Here is a 17829-nt window from a genome sequence, read left to right on the forward strand (position 1 = left end):
AGAGTCCTGGTAGTCATGATCAATGGTTTTGGGACATTTTTTTTGGGACAAAACTGATGTTCCTGTCAGATTCAAGTTACCGTGAAAAAGCGAAACTGCTTGGTCTCCGTACGTACAGACTGGACCTCCGAAAATAAATGAATTACCCCAGGCGGCCTCCGAGTTTGGGGCGGGCGGGGACGATCATCAAGTATGTTCTTTGACTTGGCCTGACGCAGTCAGTGGTGTGGCGGCTGATGAAAGATCTGTGCAGATTGGAATCCTGGTACTGCTGCTTACCTTTTATTTAGGTCCTAATGGAATGGAAAAGGGAAAATCCCTCAGTACTCCAGTACTCTGAATTCCATCAATAAAGTGGCATAGTAGATCAATAATGTGGCATAGTAGATCAATAATGTGGCATAGTAGATCAATAAAGTGGCATAGTAGATCAATAATGTGGCATAGTAGATCAATAAAGTGGCATAGTAGATCAATAATGTGGCATAGTAGATCAATAAAGTGGCATAGTAGATCAATAATGTGGCATAGTAGATCAATAAAGTGGCATAGTAGATCAATAATGTGGCATAGTAGATCAATAAAGTGGCATAGTAGATCAATAAAGTGGCATAGTAGATCAATAAAGTGGCATAGTAGATCAATAATGTGGCATAGTAGATCAATAAAGTGGCATAGTAGATCAATAAAGTGGCATAGTAGATCAATAAAGTGGCATAGTAGATCAATAATGTGGCATAGTAGATGCCCCGGACAAACTTATGGGTATCCTTTTAGTGTATTATATAATAATTTGAACCGTCCACCTCTCCATACTCGATGAGCGAAACAGCTGGTAGATGTTCCATATCCCCAGACGGCTGTTTCCCTCATTAATGAGCGAAACAGCTGTCTGGAGGATATGGAACATCTACCCAAGAACGAACTTCCTCGCTATGGAGTGGTGTTGTGAATGTGGGCCAAGAGCGCAATGTGGAGAGGTGGACAGCTAAGATTATTTCCAAATGGCCGAGTTTGTCGCTACTTCTGAGTCATAAAAATTATTAGATTAAATGCTTCTACTGGTTTGAGGGAAAGAGACAAATGGGAAAAGTCTGAAGAAAAAATTTGACTGTCACCACCAGGACTCAAACCAGGGACCCTCGCTTGTAGCTAGTGATGCTCTAACCACTGAGCTATGGTGTAGTCGTCATCCCAGCAGAGACTGTTCAACATTTTCTTCAGACTTCGTAACTCACACTTCCTGTGAATCCACACAGGCGGGTGGGACGCAGCCCTCACTGTACCCACACACTTCACGTGTTTAAATGCTCTTTTTAAAGAACTTTGGAGCTCCATTTTAGCCTTGTCATATTTTCAACACACCCAACTTGCGACACACGAACAGTCCTTGCCTACACCAAGTATATCACAGTAACAATTGTCCAAATTTCCACCCAGGAAAGCAGCGTCGGGGATATCCCTGATGATACCCTCCTCGGTGAACATTTGGACAATTGTTACTGTATGCGGTGTAACCAACCAGGACTGTTCGTGTGTTGCGAGATGGGTGTACTGAAAAAGATTAAAATACCGTTTGCATCTTTCCGTCAAATCAGTGAATATAATTACAAATGCTTCTACTGGTTTGAGGGAAAGATGCAAACGGGAAAAAGTCTGAAGATAAAGTTGACTGTCACCACCAGGACTCGAACCAGGGACCCTCGCGTGTAGCCAGTGATGCTCTAACCACTGAGCTATGGTGTAGCCGTCATCCTAGCAGAGACACGGTTCAACTTTTCTTCAGAATTCGTTACTGACTCACTTCTACCATGGTCTTTGCTGTGCTTACCTTGAAACGCTCGGTGTCTTTGAATCGCCTGGCCAATTTAACCCTCATTACTATCATGCGGGGCATAAGCGGGCCCCTCCTTGCATGGCTACGGACTTACCTCGCGAACAGCCACGTCTGTGTCCCCATGGGCAGCCAGTCCTCGCTGACCCACCGGATCCAGGCTGGTGTGCCGCCGCAGGGCAGCATCCTCGGACCCACCCTCTTCCTTCTGTACATCCACGACGCAGGGGAGTACGGGATTATAGGGACATGTACAACACCGGTGATCAGCGGATAGCCATGAAACTGCCAGTTGCAGCTTCATTCAGCCTGGTTCCATTGCTAACGTTTGCTTTGGCTCTTCCCCCGTGGCCTTGAGCACTTTTGCAAGTGTTTAGGAACATAGCTTGTGGAACTGACGTTTACATTTTGACGTTTGTTTCTGCTCGGCAGCTTCGATATTGATCTGCAACGGGCTGAATATGAGCATCAACCTGCTTCCAACCACATATCAGGCGGCTCTCCACGAGTGCAAGCGCCTGGGCGCTGACATGTTATCGGAGAGGGATCATCGCATGCTGAGCGGGACCCGTTGCCTGAAGGTAAGCCAACAAGAGCTGCAGATTTCTATCCTAGCTGTCTGCTCTACAATCCATCCAGAAAAAAGGTGATGACCTTGCTTTGGCCAAAAATGGGTCAATGGTTGACCTTTCCAAAAAATGGTTTTTGCTATGCATTATGGAATGCTCTTCAAGTGGCGTTTTTGGTGTTCATTTCTCAAAAAGGGTGGACCATAATGAAGTCATTTATTTTTCGGCCAGGTTTAGCATTGATACGTATACAGATGTGCTGGTTCAAACCTGGCCAAATTAGAATTGGAATTGAGCCTAATTGGACTTGATCGGATTTGAAACGTCCAGAGATCAATGATTCGTGAAGGGGCTGTAGCTGTAGTTGAAATTCTACATCGCCTGCAGGCTGTCGTTAATCATAGTAGAGCTGGTTTTACAGCTTAGTCATGTGACTACATTGTGTAGAAAGTGATCATGGCATGATTGTGGACAGTGGAACCAACATGGCCGACATCATGTGACCCATAGATGCAGGGGTTGAGTAGAGTTGAACCCAACATGGCCGACATCATGTGACCTATAGATGCAGGGGTTGAGTAGAGTTGAACCCAACATGGCCGACATCATTTGATCCAGATGCAAGGGTTGAGTAGAGTTGAAACCAACATGGCCGACATCATTTGACCCATAGATGCAAGGGTTGAGTAGAGTTGAAACCAACATGGCCGCCATCATGCGACCTATAGATGCAGGGGTTGAGTAGAGTTGAAACCAACATGGCCCGGTCCCCGTATGCTCAAGCGATAGATGTGAAACCACTCTCAGCAGCGCAATGTATTCTTTGTGACTCCGCTCCATCCAGGACGCACTTGCCAGTCTTAACTCATCGGGCATGGCTAGACTGTGGATGAAGCAGCGCGTCCTACACACTGCCACGGGTGAAGCTGGAAACGTGATCAGCAGAGCCATGTCTAGAGCGGACGGGTTCATATGCTCAAAAGGTAAGTCACAGTTCTTTCTTTGCTCACCTATTGCTCATCACTTCTTTTACAGATTTGGTATTATGGAAAGTTTGGAAACCCCGTCGATAGGCGAAAGCCTTTGGGGAATCCTTAAACAATATAAAATTACAAAATTACAAAATTACAAAATTACATGTACATGACTATTAGAATCCGAATTTGTTGTGTTCGGCCTGCAAGCCACGCAGGAGTCCATTGCGGGACATGACAAGGACTGATTTATTATCCGACCAGCATGTGCATATAATACAGATGAGAGAGAGAGAGAGAGAGAGAGAGAGAGAGAGAGAGAGAGAGAGAGAGAGAGAGAGAGAGAGAGAGAGAGAGAGAGAGAGAGAGAGAGAGAGAGAGAGGCAGTACGGAGAGAGACAGTACGGCGACAAACACGATACACTACAGAATTCTTATTCACATAGCCCAATAGCTAGGACTAAGGTGAGCATTGCTACTTCATTTAAAGACTTCCTATAAAAGTTGTGCAAGCTCCACGGCAGCCACTTCACAGCATGGAAAACCCTGCATCATTGCAAACGCAAGCGTTCTCTTTGCTGCATGACTTCAATCTCAATCACCGCTTTGGCCACCATAGTCTCTAACCTGTGTGACGATACGCCCATTGCGCAAGGATGTGATTTCTAGTATAATAAACACCCCACACAGCCACCACCTATGCATGGCTGTGTGGGGTGGTGAACAGTGCATTCCTGATCCCAGCGCACTCACATGCATTACTCATACTCGGATGGCGAGCCAATTTAATTATGGTATGGCTGACTGTATAACTATAAGATCTGGCTACGTTGGTGGACAGTTGGTCATAATTCGTAACATTTGGTCCTTCTCCTTTTTTTGTTACCATTACTCATACCTTCCATATTTGGTATTGTACAATGGGCTTAGTTAATTTAATTGGGCAGTGTTTGTCTCATTCTATAGTTCTTACCTGTGCATGGTCGTCTGGGGGGTATTGAACAGTGCATTGCTGATCCCAGCGTGCTCACATGCATTACCCATACCTTCCATATTTGGTATTGCACAATGGGCTGAGTTAATTTAATTGGGCAGTGTTTTAAACTCATTCCAGTTCTTTTTGTGCTGCTCTTCATATCTATCAGGTGTTGCGGTGGACTTCCCCGTCGGATACGACCGCAGCAGCATAGTCATCAACTCCACGACAAAGCACGTGCGATGTGCCGATGGGTATCACGCCCATTGCACTGAACGGCGCTGTGCTGGAGTTGACACGCCCGCTAGGTATCAGATGGTCGGCGAAAAACTCGTCTGGCGCAACCTTCCCACGTGTCGTCTTTGTAAGAGCCCGGCTTTTGCTGGATTGGCACTGTTCATTTCTCACCCGTGCGTGATGTTTCACTCTCTTCTTGTCTTGAAATTCTCTTAGTCTGTTTCCCTTCTCAATTTGAAACGTCCAACCTGCAACACGCGTACAGTCTTTGGCTGCACCACGCAAAGCGATCGTATCCGAATTTTCAAGCAGGAGGGCATTCTGTTCCTTCTTCTAAATATTCTCTCATACCTGATCACATTTCTTCAACTGGGACTGCATCGTGGTCTTCTCTCTTCTCTATCAAGTATCCACATGTAGATATGCTGTAAGACCGGAAAATTTCGGTGGAGATCTATTTTCGGTTACAGGCAATTTGTACCTAAAATAAAACGCAACGTAAACGTCAACACTGCCATGCCGCACAGTGTACACAATGCATTTTTGGATCTGGAAAACTGGGTTACCGAAATTTTCGCGCTACCGAACCGTTGATTTTGGGAAATACCGAAAATATTATATTTCACCACCGAAAATATTATATTACATCACCGAAAATATTATATTACATCACCGAAAATATTATATTTCAACACCGAAAATATTATATTTCACCACCGAAAATTCTCGATGTTACAGTATGTGTCTGGACCAGCAGAGATAGAATGAAGGATACAAGGGCGTCGGAAGCGGTACGACTGGTACGGCTGTTTGGCATATAAAAAAAAGAAAAAAAGAAAAAAGGAGGGTATTTTGAGTGTTGTTTTTTTTAAAATTCCCGGGGGACGTTTCTCCCGGACCCCCTCTGACTGTCGAGCCGTACCACTTTCTACCTCCTTCTGACGCCCCTGGGATACATTCGCTAGCATGAGTTCTCAAATACAGTGAAACCTGTGAAGGCGACCACTCGGATATGGCGACCACCTGTCCTAGAAGACCACTGCAACCAGGACCAAGGGATGCTGTTTCCAGTCAAATGACCCCGGATAAGGAGACCACCTGTTGACAGAGACCAGGTTTTGAAGTTCCCTTGAGCGGTCGTCTTAGACAGGTTTCAGTGTATTGTTGTTGGTGTGGAAGTGTGGTGGCCTATTTGGCCTGAATAGCATCATTGTTTCATTCGTACCTGACGATGGCAATTTTGCCGAAACGTTGTACGTAAAGGAGTTTGTTTTGCAGTGCTGTGGGAATGAGTGCGTCCACAGCGTCCACGGATGAAGCTGCAAGATGCCTCCAAATCACTTCTCTCTTGCATGGTGATCACTGAAATGTAATAATTATGTTTTTTCAGGAACACAGGCACCGTTTGCATGTCTTTCGCTGTATGATTGGATTCGTTTTCTTTTGTATGTTCCCTTTTACAGCGACACTGCAGTGTGAAAACTCAACTTATCTCACTGGCAGTGTGGCTTCATTTACCACTGCAAGGCAGAGGTGTCGCGATGACGGCACCGTCCTGATGAGTGTCCTCTATCTCGGCGTCCTGTCTCCGCAAGAACGCGGCTGTGTATTGGACCAGCCTCAGCCCGTCTGGCTCTCCGACTCGAAAGGAAATGACGAGGTGTACAATCCCAGCGCTGGCGTTCGCAACTTCATACACGCCGAGGCAAAAAAGTATGGCTTTGTCTGCCTGCCCGGTAAGTTCACTCGCACAGCTATATGCAACCGAGGGGCGTCGAAAGGTATTGATAAACACCTACTTGAAGTAGAAGATTTTCGAAGGTTTTCTTTGCTTTTGCCTGTGTTTCACCTGATAGGAAGGCTTGAAAGTATACTCGCGAAAACCTTCAAAATTATGTTTCCAAAAAGAGCCTGAAGTGTGTCCTTCTCCTTTTAAGATAATATGATTAAATTCTTGTCTCCGAGGAGACTGTTCATTTATGAGTTCATTTTTGTTTTGTTTTGTTCAGCTGATTACAAGCTGACCATGGATAGCGCCGAAGCAGATTTCAAAATAGATGGTGAGACTCACAAGTGCCGTGGCAAAAAATCTGAGATCTCCATGTGCGATGCGTCCGTAGTCATTCGTGATCAGCAATTCGATCTGTGTTTGCCAACCTGCGGGGAAAAGCAACCCATGGAGTATAATGGTGAGTATGATTTGTTGTTCCCTCTTACTGACAGGGGAGTTGGCCTTTATCAATGCTGGTTTGGGAGCTTGCACATCATTGTGAACCAAATTTGTCATGTCGCTCGCATGTATAAAAGACGCCATCGCCTGTTTGTGTTGTGACTTAAAATAAAATTCAACAACAACAACAACCTAATGAAGGCAACTTAATTTAATTATTGTGAAATGAGTTAAACTATTGCAGTGTTAATGGAAGAGAGCGTGTGGGGTCTACAGTCTTAATTAATTGTTTGTTGCTGATGTCAAAATGGTCCCCCCCCCCCCCTCCCTCTCCTCCGACCTGTCACGACCTGCCACGACTGGGCTGCCTACTGATGTAGGGCACAGTTTAGCCCGCCCCCTGAACCTGCCCACCCTGTGTTGAATTCTGGTGCAGGGTACTGCTCCCCCCCCCCCCCCCGCCCCGCCCCAATCTCCTTTGTTTCAATGCATCCCGCTACAGTATCTACTCCCACTCCTCTTTAGCGGTCCATTTTAAGTTGCTTGCGTCCTTGCTAGGGGCCGCGGAGGATGAATGGGCAACTTGAGAATGAGTGCTGGAAACAGAGTATTTGGCACCACCCCGTGGAAGATAAACGGGCAAGTATGCGTGCTAGAAACTGAGGACAGTTGTAAAACCTGCAACTAAAGGCAACCGTGACTAGCGACCAGCCTGGTACTACAGACCACTTCGGCAGGCACGGACGGACGGTCTCATATTCATATGGTGGTGCGGTGTAAACCTCTAACTAAGGACCACCTGCCACTAAAGACCGCTTTCTCTGGTCCCAAGCGGTGGTCGTTAGTCACAGGTTTTACTGTATTGGGCACCAGTCCATGGAAGATGAACGGAGAAGCATGCGTGCTGGAAACAGAGTATTTGGTATCATCCCGTGGAAGCTACTAATGCTGAGGTGCAGGTTTTGCATGTTGTCGATTCTCAGCCGGCCTTTTCCTACAATTCTATTATTTATAGATCAGTTTTAGCTACAAGGTGGGCTAGTTGTACTGTAAGCATTTCAAGAAAACAGTTCTGAACAATCCTCTCTTTCCCTTTCGTTGTGTGCCTTGCGATCATCGTATAACATTTTACACATACATGTCGACATATAGGAAATGATTATAGTGCAATTAGTTGTCTTTGTAGCTATATTAAAACTGCTGTCTCCAGAACGCTTGTTTATATATTTTTATATTTCAGAATTGCCCAGGGGCTGGAAGGCCTGTCGAGGGGTCTCCATAGCAGCATACAAACATGAAAGGTGCATATACACGGAGGAGAGAGTGAAACATGATACGGTAGAACTATGTTCTGTGTTCTTTGGGCATTACCACACCAGCTTCAAGCAGCACTCGGCTGGACACCACAGGGCACGGGACGAAATTCCAGTACCTCTTTGGAGTTGTTTTACCCTCACAATTACGTCAAACGCCACTTTACGGTGACATCATTATTTCCAACTCCACTGTACTATGACATCATTATGTCCAACACCACTGTACAATGCTATCTTTATGCCAAACACCACTGTACGATGACATCATTATATCAAACCCCACTGCATGGTCACATCATTATGTCAAACGCCACTTTATGATGACATCATCTGGACAAGAAGTAAAGAAGCAGTCCCGTGCTTATAGACTTCCTCTTCAGTTTGTTTCATTTTGTTTTTGTTTCCGGTCTCCAGCTACGACAGTGTTGTGCAATGGGTTTAACGTAGTTTTCCACACACAGCAAGTGTCCTATTGGCCTGCGTCTCGCGAATGCCGGCAACAGAACTTCCGCATTCTACAGCATGGCGAATATCGCAAGTTGAAAGGAACGGAGTGTTTTAAGGTAGGTGACACAGTGCCGTAACCGTTTTCCTAGATTTTGTCAGGAATTCTCCTAGATTTAGGCAGGAATTCTCCTAGATTTTGGCAGGAATTCTCCTAGATTTTGGCAGTTCTCCTAGGTTTTGGCAGAAATTTGCATCGTATGTAGTTTAGCTATACGAAGAGTATAATATAAGCTCCCAAGAGTGTGCAACTCTGCATACAGAGTCTCCGACAGCGAAAACTCACATCATATGTTCAAAGATAGAATCGGATGGAGAGCCGATGATCAATTTATAGTAAAGAAAAAAGGACCAAGGAAGTTGGAAGGCTGTTGGAGTGTGCACCCAAGACGTGCTAGAGCTGATTGCCAGTCAGTCGTGGGACGTCAGTACTGTCGGTCAGTGTCATGCAATGTTATCGCATGAGCTGATTGTCAAGTAACTGGTGGTGTTAGTGGACACTATAGTGTAACTTGTAGTTCCTGGGTCTTTTTTCGTGTATGTCCAAACTTCAAAATACGATTTGTACCGCATACAACGAAGGCTGTCACGCACTCAATCCGAATATCTACCGTAATCTGCCTGATGACTCGCATACGCTGAGTACTAGAGGTTTCTGCGGGGGGGGGGGGGGGGGGGGGGGGTGCCACTTTTTGCCTCCTTTGGTCGGTATTATACGGCCTGGAAATGTAGAGCGGAAACAGTACACCATGTGACGTGAGTTTCACTGTCGGCAAACCCCATACTAGAACAGTGTCCAGAGTGGCACACTTTTTGGAGCTTATGTCCTCTTTGTGATACTAGTATCAGTTTTTCTAGAAGGAAAAGGACATATGGATACGAGTTAAGAGTAACTCTCCATCACTGTAACTGAATACTGTCTGCCTGTGGTATTGCTGGCTCAACATCCGAGTATCCATTTTTCTCTTAGATTTTGGCAGGAATTGGGACAGTGTGTGTGTGTGTGTGCGTGCGTGCGTGCGTGTGTGTGTGTGTGTGTGTGTGTGTGTGTGTGTGTGTGCGTGTGTGTGCGCGCGCGTGCGTGCGTGTGTGTAGTGTAGTCATACTACTTCAAGTAGTTCCGTATCAGTTTATTAACCTGGACTGAGGCCAATTCTCTTCAGCGAGCGTCTGCTAGCAGAAGGCATACATCGCAAAGGTCGTTGAAAGATAGCTTTCGGCGCTGATGCAGTACTGGGACATCGCTGGGGTAGCGCTCTAAGCTTGTACACGGTTGAGAACCTGGTTGCCAAGTGTTAAAAGCAACGAGATAGCCGCGGATGCAATGTGGGTTGTAAAACTGAAGAGACGTTGCATTTTCCGTTCTGTTTGCAAAACGAGGGCTGTGTAGTGTAAAAGCAATAGTATGGTTTCTAACACCTTTAAAAAAAAAGGGGTGAGACCGTGAAAGTCATAGTTTAGTGAAATTCTTGAATCCTGACTATATTGATGAGTTTAAAACAGGAGCTTGAAGTTAGTACCTGATCTTGCAAACAAACAAAAAAACTAAATAATTCACTGAGAAATAAGCGACGCTGACACAATAACTTTATCATAGCAATCAGCAGAATCAGCGAAGCGGACATTGGACGTAGTAATCAACAAGAATAAAACATGGATTATAAAATCCTAAATTCACTGAAAATGTGCATTCACCACAAAGTAACTGTCAAAACTAGGTGTTGCGTAATCCGGTGTTCTTTTCTCTGCCTCCTCATCCAGACCGCAATTTCAAGTGTTCGTTCGTCGGGAGTTGTAACATTGTTGACGAGGAGAGCCGTTTTAGATATTGTCAAGGATACCGCTCAAAAAGACTTCAGCAAAGGAATGTTTCGAGCGGATGGGTTCATCTGCGCAAGAGGTAAGTTACTGAAGAGACATGATGTTAGAAGAGTTGACGACTGTACTGAATGTGTCGTCGTACGGCAACCACTTAATGACCTCTGCCATGAGTTGTAAGCCATGATTGCTCAACTAACGAAAGTGCCAAATCCCTTGCAGGACTAATCATGGTTCTTACGGACTTGATACCCGACGACATAGAGATGTATAAAGCCAAAGCATAAGTAGATGCTCTACCACCAGAGGAAGACGGTCACTTGAAAACGTTTGTTATGGAACACTATACCTGTAATTAACCGCTTTTGTCCATTTGCGGCTGTTGGTAGAGCATCTACTTATGACTGCTCAGTTACTAGTAGCCGTTTGTGTAACTCGAGATCCATATCACTCAATCTGATGACAGAACTGTTTCGTCCTGTTATATATGTACTCTTGTTAGATAGGTACTCATCAGGGGTGTAGGAAGCAGTTTAATATTGGTGCGGCGAAATTGTGAGAGGGGGTGCGGGGGTCCTCCCCCGGGGATTTTTTTAAAATTGGGCCTAAAAGGCCATATTTTAATGCTACAGAATAATATGAGAAATAAGGATATGCATGCTGATACATGCATGGTAGATCTACCTGTACAAGAGGCGACAAGCCATCAACAAGGTTGAAATGTAAAAAAAATAAAAATAAAATAAAATAATTGAAAATTATTGGTCCGGCGACCGCCGGGCCTGCCGGACTGGTTCCTACGGCCATGCTCATGTGTACTGTACATAGTAGTAATATATCTACTTCTGTAGCACTAGCATGTTCTAGCATGATCACACTGAGTGCGTTCGATTACACACTTGAATCGATTCATGAATCCATTCGCATGCATTCAAGTCGTTCGATTTTCATGTCATGAGCCCTAGAATCGATTCGGAATCGATTCACTCTATTCATATGGGGTGATGTGAATAGCGCGAATCGATTCATGAATCGATTCGCAAATCAATTCGCGTGCATAATCGAACGCACTCACTGCGCATGCTCTTGTTCATGGCTTTTACCCCAATCTACTTGTGCTGGCTGGATGCCTGTGTGCATGGGGATCAGGACACAACACGTCCTTTGTGGACTCATCAGCGCAGCACAGAGAAAATGATTTTATATTACGATTTTTGTCTCCTCATCGACTTCTTACAGAACTCTAGAATATTTTGGAGTCCAGTTTTTGAGTTGCTGGAGCTCAATGCTTGGTCGTTTTCACGACAAGTCCGATCCCAAGAGTCGACATCAGCGCTATTAGCTGAATTCTTATCACGCTGTTTTTCACACCCAGCTCTTACTGACAGGGAGTTGGCCGTTGTGAGCTTGCACATCTTTGTGAACCTGATGATGGCAACTTGCCGAAACGGTTGTAATATTATAAAATGAAAAAAGGACCAAGGAACTACATTGTACAAGTGTTGAATACGAAAAGGACGCATTGCTCCGGTAGAGCGAGACAACGACGTAGCGACAGTCAACAGCCAGGGAAAAGTGCTGGAATGCCTGGAGAATCACATCAAGGACCTCACCCCGGCATAGCGCTGCGATTAAGCATTTACAACGACTTTTGTTAAGCATGCGATCAGTAATTGTGGTAGATGATAATCAGGACCAGGACATCACCAGACAAACCAACGGGTGGAGTGGTCATAGACCGGACCCCGACGAGGGAACACGTGACGAGGGCGACGATTGGGTGGAGGGCCAGTCCAGTGGCGGTACGGCGCGTGGCGGGGCATGGTCGGCATGGCAAGTCGGTGCGGTGGCAGAACGTCGGCATCATAGTATCGGTGTCGAGTTGGGCGTATTGGTCGTGGTCGTGGTCGAGGTTGCGGGCATGGTCGTCGGAGGTTGTGTGTATGGTGTCGTCGCGGTGGTCGGTACGTGCGTATGTTGAGTCGATTTCGGATGGCCGTGATTAGTTCTTCCGCTGACGGAGGGCGTGGTGGTATTGTTAAGATCAGGCACAGTCACAATGGGACGAGCGGATCAAGTCGACAACGACAAGGGAAGAGAATCTCAGAAGTTCGAGAGAGGACAAGGTAAGGCAAGCAAGGAACCTAACAGTATGATGAGTTGGCGACGCGCGACGTCCAGGCGTGCCGGCCTGATAATCCCGGGCGTCGGTGGTGCGGGCGGAAGCATGGGCGTCTGCGGCGATGATGCTTGCCGCACCCAGTCGGCGAATTGCGGCGGCGACCCCCATGGGGAGATGGCCCACGGTTCCAACATTGCGCACAGGGGCGTGCTCGGCTCCCCTTCCAGGGGGTGCACCACTTCCAGACAACAGCAATTTTCAAAAGGTTGTACCGGTGACAACATCATAATTATATTTGTACATATGACGTCATTATTACTGTTACAAAAATTGTATGTCATCAAGAATGAACACAGTACAGCATCATATCAATTTTTTCAAAATATAGGATGAAAACTTTACAAAATGTTTAAAAACCAATCCGTCGACGGCACCGTGCCTTCCCTTCCGTTCTCTTTCCTTTCGAGCGCTGACGTTCGTGTGCCACTGTGGCCGCATCCTTTCGCGATGTCGTGCAATCTGATGATGACACTTGACAGGCTGTACGTACGGGACTGCCTGGCTGCATGTAGGCCGCCGCGCACCAGCTGTACCAGGCCCCTACTGCACTACAACTATACTAGTACAGTAGGTATCGGTTATAGCGTGGGTGTTTGAAAAACGACATTTGATTCTTATTGCCGATATTTCTTACACACGATAAATCACGTGTGACATTATCATTATGCACGTGTGACATATCATATGCACGCACGTTTGGCATGTGGACACGTACACATGATACACGGATCAATCAGACTCGCGGTCGTGCTAGGCGACTGTGGAGCAGCGGATACGAGAGAAGTCGGAAGAAAGAGTCCGACTGGACAGAAAAAGTGATTCTCCAATGCTCCCTTGGACATAACTCTCTTTTTGTGTTGAATATTATTGTATTGAGTATGCACAGAGCACAGATTGTATTACTACAGGCGATACACTTTGCGCTAATCTGGCATATGTTGCCACACAACATCCATTCTTAGGGCCGATATTTTCTACTATGCGATAATACTGCTTGTAAGAATAATTATACACATAAAATATGTGTTATGATTATGAAAAAATGAGTGTTCATTCTTGTAAGCAGTATATTCTTGTATACGACCACACTATAACCGATACGCACTGTACAATGTACAATACACAGTTGCAGAACGTGCTCCCGCGAGGTTGGGCTTTCCGCCATACATGTCATTGGTGACTTTTCAAAACCCCCGCCGAAATATTTGGGGGGGGGGGGGGGCGGGTGCACTTGCCCCCTGTGCCCCTCGCCAAGCACGCCCCTGGCGCAGTTGGGATGGGGCGGCGGTGTTTTGGGCGGAGGCGGAGGCGACGAGGGCGGCGAGCAGGGCGGTAGCGGGATCAGGAGGGCAGCTGCCAGTTCTTCGTCCGGAGAAAGAGACATGCTCGCTATATGGATGATGAATGAAGCCCCACACCCAGGCAGTGTCTGCTCCAGAGCCGGGTGAGCCGGGTAATCCACACGGTTGGGCGGCGCTTGGACCCAGCTGAAAATATAGTACCGGGTCACCTGTGACCCGGTTGGTACTTTACACGTTCGAACTTTGAAAGGACTGACTACATGGCTTGTATCAAGAGTACATAACCCCCCCCCCCCCGGGGGGTTATGTACTCTTGCTTGTATGTGTGACGATCATGCAGAGGCTTGCGTCGAAGTGAAAGTAGTCAGTAGAGAGGTTTAGCTTCACGTTGTTCTACACTACACCGTAAAACTCGGGTTCACGTCGAACGTGAGTTGACCTCAGCTCACGTCATGAACGTTCGAACGGGAGTTTCGACGCCAAAATGTGCCACACTGTCGTGAAATTTCACAGTGTAGTGCAGAACAACGTGAAGTAAAACCTCTCTATTATCCGGTGTGTGCACTTGCTCAATTCAAGCTTGATCGTTGAGGTGTTGTTTTTGGAAATGGAGCATCCAGCAAAGAGGCGAAAAAAGGCCCTGCTTCCAGGACTCTAGGAAAACAGGTCGTCGTGGTGAGACAGCGCCACGTACATGTGTACCCGGCTCCGACCCGGTTGAAATGGTTGCGCCAGGTACACGTGTACCCGGCTGTCCTGCAATCCTAGAGCAGACACTGCCAGGACGAGAACAAACGAAGCAAAACAACCGACCACAAACACCAAACAAAAAAAACTCCGAATTAAAAGACACTTATCGGTAAAGAACATTTTAAATTTAGTCGGCGGGCGAGAACGGGTATTGTACGTGTGTGCAGGTGCAGCAAGAGTTGTTCGTGTAGGCGCAGCAAGCGGTGTTCGTGTAGCAGGTCCCATTTGCGTCAAACATTTCCGAAGGCGATTTCGATGGACTGTGCAAGGCCGATGGCGGATAGGACTCTCAAATCGAGGTTCGATCGCATACGTAACGTCTGTCGGTTTCTTTACAATTTCCCATGGTCCCGACCAATACTTGAAAAATTTAGGCGAAACTTGAGGCGGCGGGTGTCGATGTAACCAAACCTGGTCACCTACATTCAATGGGCTAGCGCGAGATTTTCGATCGTGACGGACTTTAGAACAACGTTGACTAGAATCGAGATGTTGTCGAACCAAATCGTAGGAAAAACGCAACTTTGAAACATGTTCTTTCGCAAAAGATTCGTGCGTTTCAGGAAGTGAGTCGGCAGGCGGACGACACAAAATATCGAGAGGCATGTGTGCCTCGCGACCAAACATTAAAGAATACGGTGTAGAATTCGTAGACGCGTGAACACTCGTATTGTACGCTAACATCGCACATGACTTGTTTACGTGGCTCTAGTAAAAAAATAAAAACACCTGTGACTCAACAATCCTTGGTCCTTTTTATTTTCTATAAATTAATCTTTGGCTCTCCATCCGAGTCCATTATTATAAAAATGAGTTGAATTATTGCAGTGTTAAAATGGCAGAGGGCGTGTGGAGTCCTATCCAGGTCATGACAAATTGATTGTGACTAACTGTAACGTTACACTGAACACATTTCTTCTGCGCTCTTCTTGTTGTTGCTATGGATTCTCTGCCTGTCAGAGCTGCCAACCATAACACCACCAACAAGCTTCCCAGATCAAGGTGAGAAACCGTGCATGTACATCGTCACATACCCGGCACGCAGCTTCATAATGGCTGGAACTTGATTGTGTTTCGTTGCTACTCCAAGTTTTATCCCCTGCGTTCCCATAATGGGAACAAGAATTCGGAACTCATGTTCAAGCTGAGATTGTCGAGAGCAGGAAACTCCGAGTTGTTACTATGACAACTGACTAGGTGGAAAGGGAGGACCATGTCATCAATATTGTGCCACTAGCATTTCCCTCTTGCATACATTCTGCGCAACTCATGATGGCAAGCGTTCACAGAGTAATTTGTTGTAATTTTCATTGTCTAATGATTCCCTGAAAGCTTTCGCCTATCGAGGGGATTTCCAAACTTTCCATAATACCAAAGATTCACAGCACCATACAAATATGCAACTTCACAACCTTGTCAGTGAATTCTGGCAGCCCCTGGATGCTTCAGAGCACTCTGCGGATGGTGTGTTCTGGGTAGCGCGTGTGCACGGCTATTGTCACATACGCACATGCGCGCATGCACGCAAACACACACACACGCTCACTCTCTCTCTCTCTCTCTCTCTCACACACACAAACGCACACTTCCCGACCCCCCCCCCCCCCACACACACACAGACCAAGAATCATACCTGTATTGCCATCTGTTTCGTTTCTTACCATCCAGGTCACCTGGAATTCGGAGCTGCCGCAAATTCCGGCGGCTTAAGTTCCGTTTCTAGTGGTCTAATTGGCGCCGCTATTGGTTGCGGTCTCCTCATCCTGTTAGTAGGTGGTTTTACGTACTACAAGAGCGCAAAGAAGAGGAGGGGATCAGCAGCATTTCCACAACCCATGAAGATCACTACAAAGGATTTCTTCATGAAACGGGGACCTGCACCCATGTCGCCCATGTCCAATACTAGCACAGTCAACTTCGCTCACAGCGACTGCGACAATTCGCGAATAACGAGAGAATACCCAGAGCGAAGTTCCGTCCAACTGTAATACATACAATGAGACTTCGGGTATAACGACACTTCTGTTTGTCGTAACAGTTCAAATTTATTATGTCTATTTTTTTGAGATATCGTGACTTATCAGTTCACCCTTGCCCTATGTAGCTATTCGCTTGTACACGTGTGTGTGTGTGCGTGGACAGCAGTAAGCCTAATTTGCTGGAGCACTTCCTGCGATGCAATGTACGCACGCTGTGACCGTGGCACGCTACTCCCAATCTTCGTATGTGCCTCCGGCATCTGGATGCAGCACATGTAGTACATGTAGTGTGTGCTAGCTAAACACTAGATGTGCGTGCATTGCACTTTGCAGGCATTGTTGACGGCTGAACTCCATTGGTTTGCGCTGTTGCCATGGTTGCAGTCTTGCAAAACTGAGGTCGGCTTTGGTCGCCTTCTATGACAGCTGCCCGGGGACTGCATTCTACCGCATGCCGGGCGGTGGATATCTCGTAGTCGCAAGTGTTGCACGTCGAATAACAGCATCCAGGGGCGGATCCGGGGGAGGCGGGGGGGGGGGGGGTTCGGGCGGTTCGAACGAACCCCCCTGATTTTTTCCGACCATAGTTCGGGTGTGACCACTAACCCATGCTCATGCATGCGACGTGCGCGCCCCATGCTATGGCCCCGTCGGCCCAGGCCAGAGCGGTCCGCTAGCTGTGCACCTAAGCCCTAAGTTAGATCTACCATACATGTACATGACGTTGTACATTGTCATTGTTGTCTTGTATGTAGAAAAGTAAAGTAGATCTACACAGAATGTACAGCTACGCGTTCGCTTCCGAGAAAGAGGTGCATGCATTTGTTGAGCTGCTGCGGAAACTTCGAAAGTACATGTAAGTTTCAAAATAATACTAGTTTCTTAATAGTGGCCGTGCAGTGCTGTATTGTCGTCGCGGCTCGTGCTTTCGAGCTGTCTTGGAGTTCGCCAAAGCGTCTAAAAGAGGCAGGCTGAAGACCAGCTGTCGTTGAATTTTGGTGATACTCCAAAGAAAAGTGCAGACACTAGTGTCGAAGGTAAAACAAAGAGCGAAACTTTGAAAATCACCTTCAAGTTCAACGTCCCATCGTCCAATAATCAAATTTCTCCGAACTGGGGACAATTATGACTGAGACACAAAAGATGCAGGAAGCCTGCCTTATGGAACCTACTGTACAGTGGAGTCAACATCGGGCTACTCGGAGTACAATATTACGGA

The 17829-nt window shown here is 46.5% G+C and overlaps 1 protein-coding gene across 1 annotated transcript in view; it reads left to right on the forward strand.

Moving 5' to 3' along the window:
* LOC135828598 (uncharacterized) overlaps positions 1 to 16714 on the forward strand; it is a 43486-nt gene extending 26772 nt beyond the window's left edge. The window contains exons 14-22 of the mRNA XM_065341029.1: positions 2267 to 2415; positions 3248 to 3386; positions 4523 to 4717; positions 6054 to 6326; positions 6600 to 6779; positions 8491 to 8639; positions 10342 to 10480; positions 15592 to 15633; positions 16300 to 16714. Coding sequence (XP_065197101.1) covers positions 2267 to 2415; positions 3248 to 3386; positions 4523 to 4717; positions 6054 to 6326; positions 6600 to 6779; positions 8491 to 8639; positions 10342 to 10480; positions 15592 to 15633; positions 16300 to 16619 — 1586 coding nt within the window. The 3' untranslated portion in view covers positions 16620 to 16714. The remainder of the gene's footprint in view (positions 1 to 2266; positions 2416 to 3247; positions 3387 to 4522; positions 4718 to 6053; positions 6327 to 6599; positions 6780 to 8490; positions 8640 to 10341; positions 10481 to 15591; positions 15634 to 16299) is intronic.
* Positions 16715 to 17829: the final 1115 nt, after the last annotated feature.

Source organism: Sycon ciliatum, chromosome 12 (assembly GCF_964019385.1).
Source record: "Sycon ciliatum chromosome 12, ocSycCili1.1, whole genome shotgun sequence".
NCBI lineage: Eukaryota > Metazoa > Porifera > Calcarea > Leucosolenida > Sycettidae > Sycon > Sycon ciliatum.